This window comes from Parasteatoda tepidariorum, chromosome 8 (genome assembly GCF_043381705.1).
Source record: "Parasteatoda tepidariorum isolate YZ-2023 chromosome 8, CAS_Ptep_4.0, whole genome shotgun sequence".
Classification (NCBI taxonomy): Eukaryota; Metazoa; Arthropoda; class Arachnida; order Araneae; family Theridiidae; genus Parasteatoda; species Parasteatoda tepidariorum.
In genome coordinates this window covers 24,220,732-24,236,965 of record NC_092211.1, presented here as the reverse complement: position 1 = coordinate 24,236,965, position 16,234 = coordinate 24,220,732, and the positions used below count along the sequence as shown (strand labels likewise).

Sequence of the window (16,234 nt, the reverse complement as noted above, 5' to 3'; positions counted from 1 at the left end):
CGCTATCCGTGACTAAGAATATGACTTCTGCCACACCCATACGTCACACCTCCCATTCACTCACCCATTCATTCATCCACAGATCATAATTTTGATTTGACCCAGGGAACGATCAAACTCCAATTCAGTGCCCCCAGAGGTACAATTTGTTATGGGAACATGGAGGACTTTGTGACCCGACAAATTTAACGTGCATCAGTCACCATTTACTACACGAGGAGTCTGCGGCCGGCTGGATTCGATCTCCCATTCTCACGAACATGAGTCCAGCGCCCTGTCAACCAGACTACCCCAGCCATTATTTGAAATGTTTATTTGTAATAAAATACATTTTCGTCTAACTGTCATATACATCAGTTATCCTATAAGAAACACTTAATTTTCTAAATTTAAAAAAATTATAATAATAATAATTTCATTCTTATTACAGTATGGCAAATATTATGCTGTTGTTTCAGATTATTATTATTATCATTATTATTGCAGTATTAAATGTAGCATTCACAGACAATTCATTTACTTCATAATAATAACATTTTCCATACTGTTTTTTTTTCCGAAGTGGTAAGGGAAATAAATTAAATCTCTTTGTTTTTGTTTAAAAAAAGAAAGAAAGAAAACTCGTAATCATCTAATCATCATCTTATTACTGCAACAAGAGCTTATTACTGTGCCACATTTGGTCAGCGTTTTTTTTTCTTTTTTAATTAACTGTTATGACCTATTAAGGCAGTTTGAAATTTCCACTTTATATAGCTGGCATTAATGATGCTGTTGTAATTATTACTAAGAATATTTTTTAAAAATTGTTTGTGTTAAAAAAATATATTACAGAAAAAATGCTTTTGTACTTAAATGTTGTCTTTAAATTGAAATTGTGAAATAAAGATTTGTCTTCCCTGTTTAAATTGTTACATATGATTTATTTGAAACGATGCTGACATCATACTAGCTCTACAAACATTTAAATTATGCACATTAACGGAGTTTTAATTACTTATAACTAATCTAAAAGTGCATGCATGTAAAGCATACCATAAATGTATGTTTTAATGTCCCATTGCTAGAAGTTAACAAATATTCAGCAACAAATAACTAATACACATAAAATAATACAATCCAAATTATAATCTATCATTACTTTTATTTATTTTACTTTTGTACATATACATGAATGAATCTTAAATTTATATCACATAAGAATAAAATTCCCATAGCACTCCATGTCTTTTTATATTTAGATTGCTTTGACTAGGCTATACACAATCAACATTTTTCTTGTAATTCATGGAATGTAACGAGAATATTGATGCGCATGCGCACTCACCGTAAAAGGACGTTTTGCTGAAAAATGTTAACACTAATATTCACATACTACAGAAGAATTCAAAATTGAGTATTTATTTTGATTGCACTTGAAATTTCAAAATAAAAAATTTGAAGAAAGCTACTATTTTATTGAAAACATGATTGGTATAAAAATTCAATTCAAATATCAATAAAGAAGATGTATGTAAATTTTAATAATAAGATTAATAAAAATTATATCACTTTAAACAACAATGTAAAAAAAAGTAGTTTATTGCTAATTTGGTGCTAAAATTTTTTGTTTATAATTATTTGGTGTTAAAATTTTCTGTTCATAATTATTTGGTGTCAAAAATTTTTGTTTATAATTATTTGGTGCTAAAATTTTTTGTTTTGTTTATAATTTTTTGTTTTGCGCTAATTTGGTGTTGAAAGTTTTGGTGTTTAAATTAAATACGACTTTGCTCGAGGTCATCGTCTGAAATCAAAATTCATAATTTCATTTTCATGTCAAATTTATATTTTGGTATGATTTTAAAATCGAATAAAATATCAACGCTGCACTTTACTATGAATGTTAATTTGATAAAAAATACTTCTTGCTAATTTTCTAATTGTTTAAATGACTAATTATCATTGAAAATGAATTTTGAATGATAATTGAAAAATTTTCGATGACAATTCCATCCAAAAAAAAAATTGTGATAAAAACTCTCAAATAACAAGGTTTGTCCAATTCGATTTTAATATTTAATATTTTGACTCAAAATTTAAGCTAAATAGTAGTGAACTGAATATCATTAATATTTAGCAAAATCTAACTTTTATCAAATTTTTATCTTAGTATTATTTTTAAATTGAACGAAATATCATTTCTAAACATTGCTATGAATTGGCAAGAAAGCTGTTTGCTAATTTTCAATGATAATTAAAAAGTTTTAAATGACAATTACATCGGGAAAAAAAGTAATCAAAACTCTCAAATAATTAGGTTTGCTCAAATAATTTTTAACATTATGTTCATATTTAATAATTATTTAAATTTATTATTATACAATTTATATATAATTCAGGCTAAATAATAATAAGCCTAATCTCATTAATATTTAGCAAAATCGTGCTGTTAATTGGTTTGCTGTTATGGTGATATTGATTAAACCTTAAACAATTGGCTCTTAAATATTAAATATTAATAAGGCTTTTATGACAAGCTTTTTCTCTTTCATCTATGTAAAGAAGTACACATTTTATACTTTGTAGATAACTTTACAATTAAGTAGTTATGGTAAATTTATACTTATTTAATGGCGTGAATTTTATTTTTACAAAGTAAATTCTAAGGCTAATTAAAACTTACTACAAAAAACTATAGGAACGTTTTACTTTAATAAAGTTTTAAATAAAATACATAAATTCTAGATTCAGTTCAATAGGGATTATATAATAGGGGAAAAAAATAAAATATCAGAATCGTAATTTAAAATAACCGCAAAGAAATTATTACAATTTCAAATAATATTTTTTTTTAAATAATAGCACACCTACTTTGCTACATTCTTCGCAATATTGAATAAACATTATCTGCAAAGAAACCAGAACTTCTTTTCAAAATTGGATAAGAAAAGAATTCCAATCTTCAATACACACTAGGTGTATATCTATAATGCTCCCCAAATAGCTGCAAACTTTAATAATCCGATAGGTTGTGCGTGCGAAAATATTTATTGTAAAGAACTGCACCTAAAGTGAAATTGCTTGAACATAAGAGCGTGTTAAATTCACTCTTTCTTTTTAAAGAATTTAGGTTACAACTTCGGGTATAAATATCCGAAAACGGAGGTTTAATATGTCATATTGATATTGTTAGAGCATACGACACTATTGATTTTTTGTTTTCTTCTAACATGAACTATAAGTTTTTCTGAGGAAGATTCTAGTAAAAATTAAATTATCTTTAAAGTAGAAAAATGTTAGCAAGATATTGGAAAAAAAATGATATTCACAAAAAAAAAACAAAAAAAATCACAATTTAAAAATAATTACTATAGTTCTACACTATTACTTGTGACGATTTATGTTTCTATTGTACATAAAATTTCAATTTTTATTTGAAACTTTTTAAATATATTTTGCTAAGTTTGTGGGATACATTCTATTCGTATTCCTGTATAAAATTTTTTAATTAAGTGCAAGTAGTATACCAGCTATATTTCCCCATATTTGCTAATTTTCCTCTAATTTACTGCAGAAATCTTTTTTTCCATTTATATTAAAAATTACTATTACCTTTCTTGCTTATTCAGGTTACATTAAAAATATTTATAGAAAAAAAATTTATTAACCGGCTGAGCGCTTAACGAGCAAATGAAAACTGTCGCAACAGAAATTTTTTTTGTTAGTAAATAATCCTAAGTTTCACTATTTCTTGCTATTATTTCTTGATAATATTGATTTAGCGATAATTGTCTACAACCATGAACTATTATTAATAAGAGAAAAAATTTCCGATTACGTAATTTCAAAAATTCTGCGCATGATGCTGTACTTATAAATCAAAAATTTCAGATGATTTATTTTATTTAAAGTACTGTAAGCATATATTATTTCATCAATTAATTTCCAGAATTTTTATCAATTAATTCTTCCTTTAATTTTCATCAATTATTTCTTTTCTTAAATTTTTATCAAATAATTCTTAGATCAATTAATTTTTTTTTAATTTCATCAATTAATTTTCATATTAATAATTTTTTTCAATTTTTATCATTTAGTTCTCAGATCAGTTCATTCTAAGATTAATTCCTTATTTTTTAAATATTCATGAATTAATTCTCAGATAAATTATTTCTATTAAATAATACTCCTAAAATGTAAAAGAAGAGATGCATGAAAAAGTAATTATTATTGTACATTGGACCATAATACCGAGTAAATTTACAAATTTGCTGCTATTTGACATTCTGAAAAGCATAAATGCATATTTGATGCAAGCATATTTGATGCTTTGTTGACGCGTTGCTTGACAAGATAACATATCTTAAACTTGATTATACGATTTTAGAGTTTCATTTGAACGATTTAGTAAATTCATATGATTTTGTTCATATCATTTGATGGTTTATTCGGTCCAATTTAAATTCTTATTAATGTTACAGTAAATTATCAATATTATTAAAAAATCTTTTATTAATATTTTTGTTGTTTAATAAATGCTAAATTGAACCATTCTTAACTTACAGATCCTATCACCTTGCAGCAAATCTAATTAATAATAAGCTTAAAAAAACTAAATTTTTGGTTCAACTATGCAGTGATATTTACTTAAAGTGAGTCAGTGTCTAGTTTCGTTAGATCATGCAGGTAAAGAAAAAAAAAGGGGGATAAAATTATTTATGAATGAGTTTTTCTAATTATTCACAACCTTCAACCAACCGAATATTACTTTAAGTAAACTTGGTTTTAAATAAAAATAGCTAAAACCACGAAGATTCTTATCCAAACTAAAAAAAAATTCTGGAATTCATTAGAATTTCATTATATTTGAATATGTTTCATAGGTCCATTTGATCGATGGTTCATGTGGTTCAATTTGAATACTTATTAACGTTACAGCAAATTGTCAATATTATTACAAAACCATATGCGGCTATTTCTTTTTTGTTGTTGTTGTTGTTTGTTTAATAAATGCTAAATTAATCTATTGTTGATCTGCAGATCCTTTTATTTTGCATCAAATCTGAGTGATAATATGCTTCAAAATGCTAAATTTATTGTTCAACTCCGCAGTGATTTTTACTAAGTCAGCAGAGAGTTTTGTGAAATGGACCAAGTTTAGGGAGAGAAAAAAAAAGTAACATAATTTTAACAGTTTCCTAAATGATCACAACCTTCAACCGAATATTATTTAAAATAAACTTAATTTTAAATTACAATAACATTCTAATCCAAACTAAAAAAAGAAAAAAAGTAATAAATATTTAAATTAAAAAGAAGATAAACGACATTTAAGTTTCAATTGCGCAACAATCCCTATTATATTTTAGACATTATTATATTAATAGGTATAATCAGCAATAGTCCACATTTTAGACAATATAAGAACTGATTCAGAAATAAATATATTAAAAATACTCTAAAAACATCATCACCAGTATGTAAAAGTCGATTAATCAACAGCCCGTAACTGTATCCCCGTTACAACAATAGAATTTTCATAAGTAGTTCGATAAAAAGGGGGGCGTTTCACTGTATTTTGGCATGACCAAACTAGGCTGTGTAACTAGAGAGTTTCTATAGGGCAAGAGTCCTTCACTGGTCACTATCACGCACATCGGGTTTGCAGCCCCATTACCGGCGGTGGTCACTGCGTTGGTCACTTGATGATGGGCAGCCAACGCACTCGTCCCCCCGCCGGGGGTTTGTTGTCATAACGACTGATGGTAGTCTCCACCCCCAGTTGTTAGGCCTAAACTTAGATCGTTGAGGTGGTTGGAGATGAGATTGTTCGGCAGAGCCACCGATAGGTCTCCCATTGGACCAAAGCGGAAACCAGCCGCTGCTGCTGCCGCTAAAGCCGCGGCCGAATGTCCTCCACCCGCTGTTGGGCCGATGCCGGCTCCTGACGTCGGCCCTGCGGTGACAAATGCTGGATGCGTGGGACTGAGTTTAGTGATTTCAGACCCTCCACTTCCAAACATGCCATTTGAGCTATCACTACTACAGCATCCGAGGGGAGCATTGTCCGAATCCAGATTTAAAGAGTGATGTTGACCACTGTGGTGATTATCAGATGAGCTCGGGCGGCGGTCGTTTTTGCTGTCTGATGGACTGCTTGCGTCTTGCTTTGTGCTACCAGTTGAATTTGGAGTCTTTGGTTTATCTCCTGGTTCCCTAAACAAAAAGAATTAATATTTTAGATTATTTGAAACAAATTATCAACTTTAACAGTTGCGTAAATTAAAAATGTATATAATATTTATGTAAATTTTTTATATATATATAGATATCATTCCATTTTTTGTAGATTTTAAAACACAAATTTATTAGGAGATAACTTCATTAATACGAGGTAATAAAATATTTAAGCATCGGCGTTTCTGAACGATCACCCTTAATATTTGATACGATCGATCACCATTAATATACATTACTCTCAATCACCCTTATTATATATTTAATTCCGATATTATTGATCGATCTTAATTTTAGCATACATTCAATGTGTTTCAAATTGATATTTAATCAAAGAAAAAAAAAATGCAATCGCAATTTACCGAATCAGTAGTGAGGTTGTTAGGCTAAATAACGTCAACTTGATTACATTATACTATTTATGTACAGTAAGCAACGAAAAAAAGAAGATATCAACCTGAATAACTTTTGTTCTGATGATCGGATTTTCACGAGTCTATCTCATTCATGTTAATTAATTAGAGTTGATTAAGTAAGTTAAGGAATCTTATCCACAAATTTCTCTAATATTTTTTGTTTGGTTCTGTTTTAACTTAATTAATAGCTAACACTAATTATTTAACATGGATAAAGTTGATCCTATGAACCATTAATTATCGAGAACCAGATTGCTTGTCAGTGTGTGAAGATCAACTCATTGGAGCAAAAGTTATGCAAAGTAAGTTTTTTATTTATTAATTAATTATTTTTCTCACTGTTTCAATGTGCAAGAAAATTTTTTTTAAGGCAATTAACTACTGATNTAACACTAATTATTTAACATGGATAAAGTTGATCCTATGAACCATTAATTATCGAGAACCAGATTGCTTGTCAGTGTGTGAAGATCAACTCATTGGAGCAAAAGTTATGCAAAGTAAGTTTTTTATTTATTAATTAATTATTTTTCCCACTGTTTCAATGTGCAAGAAAAAATTTTTTAAGGCAATTAACTACTGATTTTAAGATCAATTTTTTCTTTTGGTGAAATTCAGAATTCATTCCAAAATAATATGTTATTTTAAAGAACAAAAGAAAAAACATTATTGCAGATTATATAAATATTTTTCGAAGCATGCACAATAAAAAAAAGTAACTACTACGTTAAATTATTTAATATACTGCTATTTAATAAACAAATTTTTTTTATTTTTCTTTATTAGTCTGCAAACTACTGATTGAAAGATCAATTCGCCCGTTTGGTGGCGCTTCAGAGCAGATTCCCTTATCTAAATTTGCCATATATTAGTGAATATTTTAAATAAAAAATATTATTTGAAAAATTATACTCATAACAACTAATCGCAACATGTACAATGAACAACTATAAAAAGTTTTTTGTAATAATTACTCCATTTTTATAAAAAAGAAAAAAAAAGGAAAATACATTCATTTTTCCAGCACTAGTATGAAATCACTTTAACATAAAACAAACTACCCCCTCACCACCCCCTTAAAAAAAGGTAGAAAAGGAGCGAAATTGTCAAAAACAACTTTATTTAGCATGAAACTAATTACATTACACATTTTTGTTTTGCTTTCTATTATTAAACTATAAAATTAATAAATAAACAAATAAAAATAAATTTTAAAAAAAATGCACCGAATTTACCCAGTTGTAATAAATTTATGCATAGTTGACAAAATAATCTTAATTTGGTTAGATATAGTCATCCATCAATATTCAGAAATTAACACTAAAATACGGTTTTGTATATGAATAAAATTTGGTAAGAATGGTAAAATTCGGAAATTTTATTATGATACATTAAAACATGACATTAAAACCCTTTATTGAGTTTAATTTAGTTTTCAATTCTGAAATTTAGCTAAATTAATAAATCAAAATAATCTTAAACTACATTTAAATCAAGTATATATTTTCGCATAAATGAAAATGAAATGAGATTATGAGAACTTGGAATGGAATTATAAAAACTTAAAATGGAATTACAAAAATTGCAATTTCGATGTACTAGTTCTGGATGTATCATATATAAATTTAAGTTAAACTATAGTTAAGTTTATTAAGTAGAGTATATTAAATCTAAGTTAATTTAATGTCACATTATGTGGAAAAGTTTTCCAACAATGGAGCAGATGTAAAGAAAAAAGTCGTTTACATTTTCACATAACTGACAACAAAGTAAGTTAAAAATCATTATAATTAAAATAAAATAAAAAACTGAATTTGAGGGGATGTGATTATGTGTTTAGAATAAAAGTTAAATGAGTTAAATTATCGTCAACATTCTCGTACTGATGAGTGAAGTTAACCTTCCAAAAAAGAAGATGTAAAAGAAAAGAGACGCAAACATCAAACCAGAACCATTGTGCATTGCTATCCCAATAATATATCATAGACATACAAAAGATTTCTGTTTCTTGGGGAGTAATTCAAAGATCATAGAGCTCAAAATGTCTCTAGAATCTATGAATTATCAATCGGCGTGACAAACCAAAAAAAAAAGTATAGATTTTCCATTTGACATCTATGTAGTGAATTTTGATGATCTCACTTTCTAAAGCCTGATTCTTCGACAAAGGGAAAAACATACCAATTTACATTTGTTTTCCGAACAAATAATAAATTAAATAAGATAAAATATAATTTTCTAACATATTTAAGAAATCAGTTTCATTGAGATGCTAAGATCACTAAAATTTTACTGTACTTTTTTAATACAAAATAATGAAAGGAACTTTTTAAATGAATTCAAACTGAAATCCAGATTTTATTTTAGATTCATTTAAGTGGTTAAAATCTTACATACGCGTCATAAAATATTTTATTTTGTATATTATAACCGTCGTTGAACAGCCGACCCAATTTGGGTACACGACAACTAATGTTCAACTCCTTAGCCTTGTAATTTTGAACCAATCCAGAAGACAAGGGGACTCCTGGATCAGTACCCCCAGAGGTTTGATTTGTTATGGGAACGTGGAGGACTTTGTGACTCGAAAGATTTAACGTGCATCTGTCATCATTTACGACACGGGGAGTCTTCGGCCGGTGGGAATCGAACCCACGACTTCTTAGACAATCATAAAATATTATTAGTTTAACATCAGTGCAGTTATATTTTTGAAGGTTTGCTCTCTGAACCTAGGCATCCCTGAAAAAAAAAACCATTGCCTTGAAACATAAAGCGTCTGAGAATGACTAATGTAAGTGCTAAGCACTTAAAATTTACATTCGAATTCTGAACAAATAAAAATCGTTGATTACTCAATATTAATTTACACGATATAATTGTTTCTACTGACATCTTAGGATACTGAGCTGATCTTATAAACTTTCAAATATGTGAGACAAAAATTATTTTCCTTCATGCTAATTAACTTAACAAGGCATGAAAATTGAAAAGTTACAAAATTTCAAAATAAGAAAGGAAGGAAAAAGGAAAGCAATATGCGAATTCCGCTAACCAATAAACAAAAATGTAATCTACACTGCAAATATTTTAGTGTATGTATCCAAATTTTTTATTTACTTTTTTACAGTTTAACTTTATTAATTTCTTTCTTTTTTCTTTTTTTCTTTTTTTATACTGACAACTTTTTACTGAAATTTCGGCTGAAATGATTCAAGCTTTTATCAACATAACTATTGTTTTCCTATGCCTTATAAATCAGTTCAAAAATTTTAGAGTGAGTTTTCGAAGACAGTGACTTCAACTGGTTCATACCCTACTTATACAACTCAATCCTTACATAATATAAAAAATTATGAAAATTTTTGAAGTAAATATTATCGTATAATATAATCTCTAGAATATTAACCAACTTTTCCAGTGAATTAAACAGGAAAAGAAGTCAATATTAATGACCATAAGAGACCATAATACTTTTTGTTTCCGACGTCATGACAACTTTTACTAAAAAAATTTATATGATTTTATAATCCCCTTAAACTGTGCGGAAGGATAGAAGAATGGTTAATGCGTTAACTTATTTAACCATTCTTCCAGGTACCAGGTTTGAACCCCGGTGATAACTGCGTGATTAAATTTTTAGTCGAACCCCGTTGTACTGAACTGTCAGTGGACCCAATAATAAGTACACTATAAACAGTAGTTCCCTACATCCTGATACTTTGAAAAATTATTTTTTTATCACATGACAAAAATATTATTGGAAACAATAATTGCGATAGCACTTAATTTGTTTATAAATTATTAGCTGATTAAATATATAAAAAATTAAATGTTGGATAGAAAAAGTATTAAATTAATTTTACATTTTAAGGAAGAGATTATTGCTTTTCGATTGACTATTATTCGATTTTAAATCGAGTTTACCAACCAACAATTAGTTAATCTCTTCACCTTATTTTTTCCATTGAAAAAAAAAAAAATCAGAAATTTTAATGCCGATTGCGCTTTCAAGATTAAAGTTGTTGAAATTTCTTGTCCTTCCTCAGCATGGGGGAAGGGAGGTTAAGACGACTGTTCTACTTAACAACTTGTTCGCCTTAGTTTAAAAATGATGAGCGCGCAAGAAAAGATTTGACATAATTTAAACAAATGCCATTATTTGCATTTTAAAGTCTGAAAAAAAAACTGAGAAAATGTTATTAGAGTCCACTGTAAAAGAACTATCAATTTTTCAGCTGCCCACTATAATATACAAAACATTAGTTAAATGAGAGTTCAGAAGGAATCACTAAATAAGTTTGCTACAAGCGATTGTTCATTATATACCAAGTTCAATATAACGGGCTTCGACTTAAAAAGAACTGACATCTTGAGTGCTGGCATTTATTAGCGTAAATTCACAGGAATATTCTTTAAAAGACTGTTTATTCACATGAATTTTGAATTTAGTTTTAAACTTTGCTATTTTGGAATTGGCAACGATTTCAAAAACGACATTTTTAGGCATCATTTTACAACTCTTCATTTAATGTCCACTCAGAAAGGAAAATTACTGACAACAAAAGCAATTCTTTTTATCAATTTTATTATAGTTTCCTGAGACCCCATGATTCAATTTCAAAAATTCATAGCATAATTTTTAAACTGATTCATATCCTATTTATACAACTCATATGCTTTTTAAAAGGTAATTTCACATCGATGAGGCAATCAGAATTTACAATTTCATATAGTTTTTTATAAATAGATAAGAACTATTTTTATGCAAAACGCTTGGTACTTAGATATTTCAGGCTTAGATAAGTATAAAAAAAAATTTTTTACGAACATATTCGTTTATTTCATGATATACGAACGGTACAAAATGGTGAAATTGTCCTTAAATTAATAGAGTGGAAACCATTAATAATTTTGACTGAAACAACTTGTTTCACTAAAAAATTTTTTTACAGCATTTACTTGTACATTTCTTCGTGTGAGTCTTAACTTTGCTATTTTAGAATTGGCAACAATTTTGTAAACGACGCTTTTAGATGCCATCAGTTTATAACTTTCCATTCAATTTCCACCCACAACGAAACATTTATATGGTTCCATTCAAATATATTTTAAGAAAGATGATAAGAAAAAAAAAATACCCCCAAGTTCGCAGATAAGAGATTTATCTTAGTAAGTTACCTGAACCGATATCCATTCCCCAGATAGTGCGAAAGCACGAAGTGTAATACTTGTAGCAATACCCATTACCGCATACCTGGTATTAATCATTCACTCCCATAGACGACTACACAATGTGATTGATAGAGAAAACTCAAACGTTCCTGGCACCGTTCCCGTTCTTGATACCGTTCCAAGAAGGGATCCATTTTCCACCGACAGAGGAACCGTCTCCAGAAACATTGCTGATGGTGCTGACACTGGAACTGTTTACACTGCGTAATGAGATGTGATGCTGCATCAAAAGCAAACCCACCTTCAAAGAAATTTATCTTTGCTGTAGCCAACATCTTTGTTGGTTACAGCAATACCGTCCAAAAAGCCACTTGTATTTTCAGGTCCTTGAAGCTTTGCAGCTGTCTTGTATTTATAATTTTTCTCTTCTATGTAGTTTTTTTTTTATTGTCATCTACTTCTGTGTGTGTGTACATAAACTAAAAGCAGACGGTATTTTTGTATTGTAATCTAGTAGAGGGTTTATCTTTTTTGTTGGCAGCAATTCAGCTATTGATACTGTTTGGTCTTTATTTTACAGCTTTTGATTCTTTTTTTCTTCTTTTTCGTAGAACGATTGTGTTTTGTTTTCTGTTACCGCGTCATTTTTAGCGACACATTCACCATCCAAAACGAAAATTGAGTAAAATAAAGCGGAAAGAGTAACAAGAACAAAGAGAAACCAAAACAATAACAGCGGGTGAAACTTTTAATCTTAGAGAGTATACAAGTAAACTTAAGACGATCCAAGGTTCAAAAACCACACTGAACAATGGAACGAATAGCGAAAAATCAAGATATGTGTAAGCAATGTAAACTTGCTTTTAAATCAGAGTTTAAAATTTGAAGAAGAATTCATGCATATAATGCCTTATATTGCTTAAAAATAAAATAGATAGCTTATTTTTTGAATAACCATACAGTTACATTGCAGAAACAGATAAAAAAAAATTAAAACAAATACACGCAGGTGTCTCTGTAATATAAAATCTAATTTGTCTGAGCAAATTCTTTATTGTTATCTGAGCATTGCACAGCAAAAACTATGATTGATCCTTAATAAGCAAAGATTCATAATCGTGAAAATAAACAATGATCTATAATCATAAAAATAAACAATGATCTATAATCATAAAAATAAACAATGTACCATTAGCATGAAATAGGTTAACTTATTATGACATTTGCTTTAAATTATTGATTTTATATTCTTTAGTAAGATCTTGAAATTTTTCAATTAAGTTTTGTTTGATTTGCAAGATTTTACTTTAATGAAACATTTTTCCTTTTTTTATCGTCTTACATTCTGTGATTTACTTCGAATATCATTTAACTTGGACCATCCACTGTAAACTTTTTTTAAGCAAAAAAGTATCCCAGATGTTAAGCCTGTTGATCCCTAATTAGACGAAATGTGTGAAATGAGAAAAATAACTTCTATCACTCGTTTTTAAATGAAACGTTTGAAACGGGAGAAATATAATACTGCAAAGTTAACTAAAATTGAAATAGTAATGTAATTAATATTCAAACAATTTGATATTTGTTATAACTGTAAAAAAAACTCATTAAACTTCTGACCAAAGTGCAGTTTATTGATTTTGCAACTGGGAAACTCGAGTGTTTTATAACTATTATTTTAACAGACCATATCCAATTACCTAACTCAAATAAATTAATTCTTACAGGATAGTAAGTCGTTAAAATTGCGAAGCAATACGATCCTTACTTCTTTGCTGTGTCATATCTTTGGCTAGTAAGCATATTTCTCAATAAAATTTATTAAATATTGGCAAACCACACTAATGTTGTTGTTGTTATCGAAATATTTTTAGCAAAGAGGTCATCGAAGTATTATATCGGATTCACATCATGATGACAGAGTCGAAAATTAAAAGCTGTGAATAAGTTTAGCGAATGTGGAATTTTTAGTGTGGAAGTGCAAGTGTTACTTCGTAGCTTCAAATTAAGTAAGATTTTTGATCATAGCAATCTGCTTTGCTTTAGGAAAGAAAAAAGAGAATGCAACAGCTTTAATGAAGGTTTGACGAGTTGAGGGGAGAAGTACCTTAAACTTAAAGAAAATTCGGTATAACGTTGAACCATACTATAATATCAGTTTTTTACTATAATACGGTACTACTTTGTAATAGCTTTGTAATAATACGGTACTACTTTGTAATACGATGTTGAATTGAACCGTGTTTCCCCTCAAATTGAACCATAGTACTGTGAGTAGATGAACCATAGTACTGTAAGAATTTGAACCATATTACTGTAAGAAGTTGAACCATAGTTCTGTAAGTAGTTGAATCATAGTAAGAAGCAAAATAATGTGAATCACAGCACCATATTAAAAATGCAACAAATTTTAACTAGATAAGGGTTCATCATGCTTTGAAATTTCTAACCTGCACACTTCAGGAAAAAAGTATAGTCGAAACTACCAGAATAGCCGTGCTTCTGACTTTATAGAAACGCCAAAAAGCTCGGAAATTTGCAAAACACTTTGGCAATGATTTTGATAATATTAAGAATTAAATATGATTTAATGACATGTGATAAAATTTTATAAAGGGGGTAAAATTTGATAATTTCATCATGATACCTTAGAGCAAGGCGTCACATTAAATGCACATTTCAGTTTTGCAATTTTTACGAAATATGTGGTAATAAGAACTATCATTTTGAAAATCAGAATTGCCGGTAAACCGTTACCACATGAACCGAAAAATTACCTAATAAATGGTTTGAATACCGTGTATTTTGGTTTTATTACCAGAATTATGGTCTACTTTTTTTTTTACCATTAATGTCATTACCATACAATACGGTAAGTTTATCAGAATTTTTTTCTTCATGTAGAATTTACGAAAAAGGAAATCAACTATCCATCCCAACAAATGTTATGATATTCTTCTTTTGTTTGTTTTTTATTTTTACTTATTTATTTAATTTTTCGTTTCTCTTCTGATATCTACTCAGTATTTATAAATCATCAATCCTCTTTTCTCGTGAATAGGCGAATCATAAAGTACTAACTAAACAAATCTGTCAAATAAAATTGGAAAAAAGAGAGATAAATTTTTCTTATTTTATGTATTTTTCATTTTATTATTATTGTTTATTTATTTATTATTATTATTTTTCTTCTTGTCATTTCTCTTCAATCATTTTTCAATTAATCATTCTTCCATTTTTCCCACTTCTGTATATCTACCCACTACTGAAATCATTCAACTGATTAGAAGAATTTTATAGGAAAAAAAAGTTCCAAAAAATTCTCGTGTTAGGCTACCAGTTTCACTTAGCAAGTCTCGTGTCACCAGATCCGCAGTCGCAGATATCCTAGTCGGAAGTTTGCCAACACCGTAAAAATCTCATGGGTTTACAAGCCAAAACTTCTCCCAATGTTTATTATTTTTTTAACTTTAAACCCCATCATTCTGGGTAACTTTCGAACAAATCCTCTGAGAAAAAAATGAGATAGTGCCTCTTTTCAACAAGAACAGCCTCCTCTGGTTTTCTAAGAGACTCGATGTCAGAAAGACTGACAGACAGCTTAGAGAGTCAGAGAAAAACAGAGAGCGAAAAAAAAACTCGTCATTTTTCCCTTTTTTTTCCCAACCCTAAGTTGTATTATTAGAAACAGAAGACTGCGCGAAGCGAAATAATGAATAGTACGAAATAACCGGTTGATTGAGATTGGTTAATGCTTCGGATGAAAGAGGTTTTGTGAGAAAATACTCCCCAGTTAGAGATTTTACCAGAGCAATTAGAGTTGTGGCAGTTTATACCATTGCCGTGCATTTATGCGTTTACGAGAGTAAATTTAGAGGGGGGGGGGATTAGAGTTGCAATTAAAGCAGTTGATATTTATAGTAACTTAAAATTACTTCTAAAGAAAATATTTTGCTAAATGGCTAAGGAAAAACATTATTTCTTTCATATATCTGCAACTAAGTATACAAATGTTTGAAACCAAATACGTGTAGATAAATTATGGTTAAATGGTAATAAAATTACGGATGTTTAAATAAAAAGACCGTATATTTTTACTTAGTTTAAGCATTACTCGTGGCAAAAGCTCTACAGATGGTAAGATTATTACTTTAAGAAATAAAAGTACCTAATTTTTTTTATTGATTATTGACTTTTTATTTATTTATTTACTTATTATGGTAGCAAAATTTTTTGAATTTCATATTATTCTTTTAATTCCTGTATATTTCCCCTTTAGAGATTTTACTGGAGCAATTAAGGTTCTGGTAGTTTAGAGCATTGCCGTGCATTTGTATATTTACGAGAGTAAATTTAGAATTAGGGAAATTTGAGTTGAAATTAAAGGAGTTGATATTTATAGTAACTTGAATATATATATATAT

At 28.7% G+C, this 16,234-nt stretch overlaps 1 protein-coding gene across 1 annotated transcript in view; it reads right to left on the bottom strand.

Moving 5' to 3' along the window:
- Positions 1-3,972: 3,972 nt before the first annotated feature.
- Positions 3,973-16,234, bottom strand: part of LOC107455071 (homeobox protein six1b) — a 52,899-nt gene continuing 40,637 nt past the window's right edge. The window contains exon 2 of the mRNA XM_016072487.4: positions 3,973-6,198. Coding sequence (XP_015927973.1) covers positions 5,733-6,198 — 466 coding nt within the window. The 3' untranslated portion in view covers positions 3,973-5,732. The remainder of the gene's footprint in view (positions 6,199-16,234) is intronic.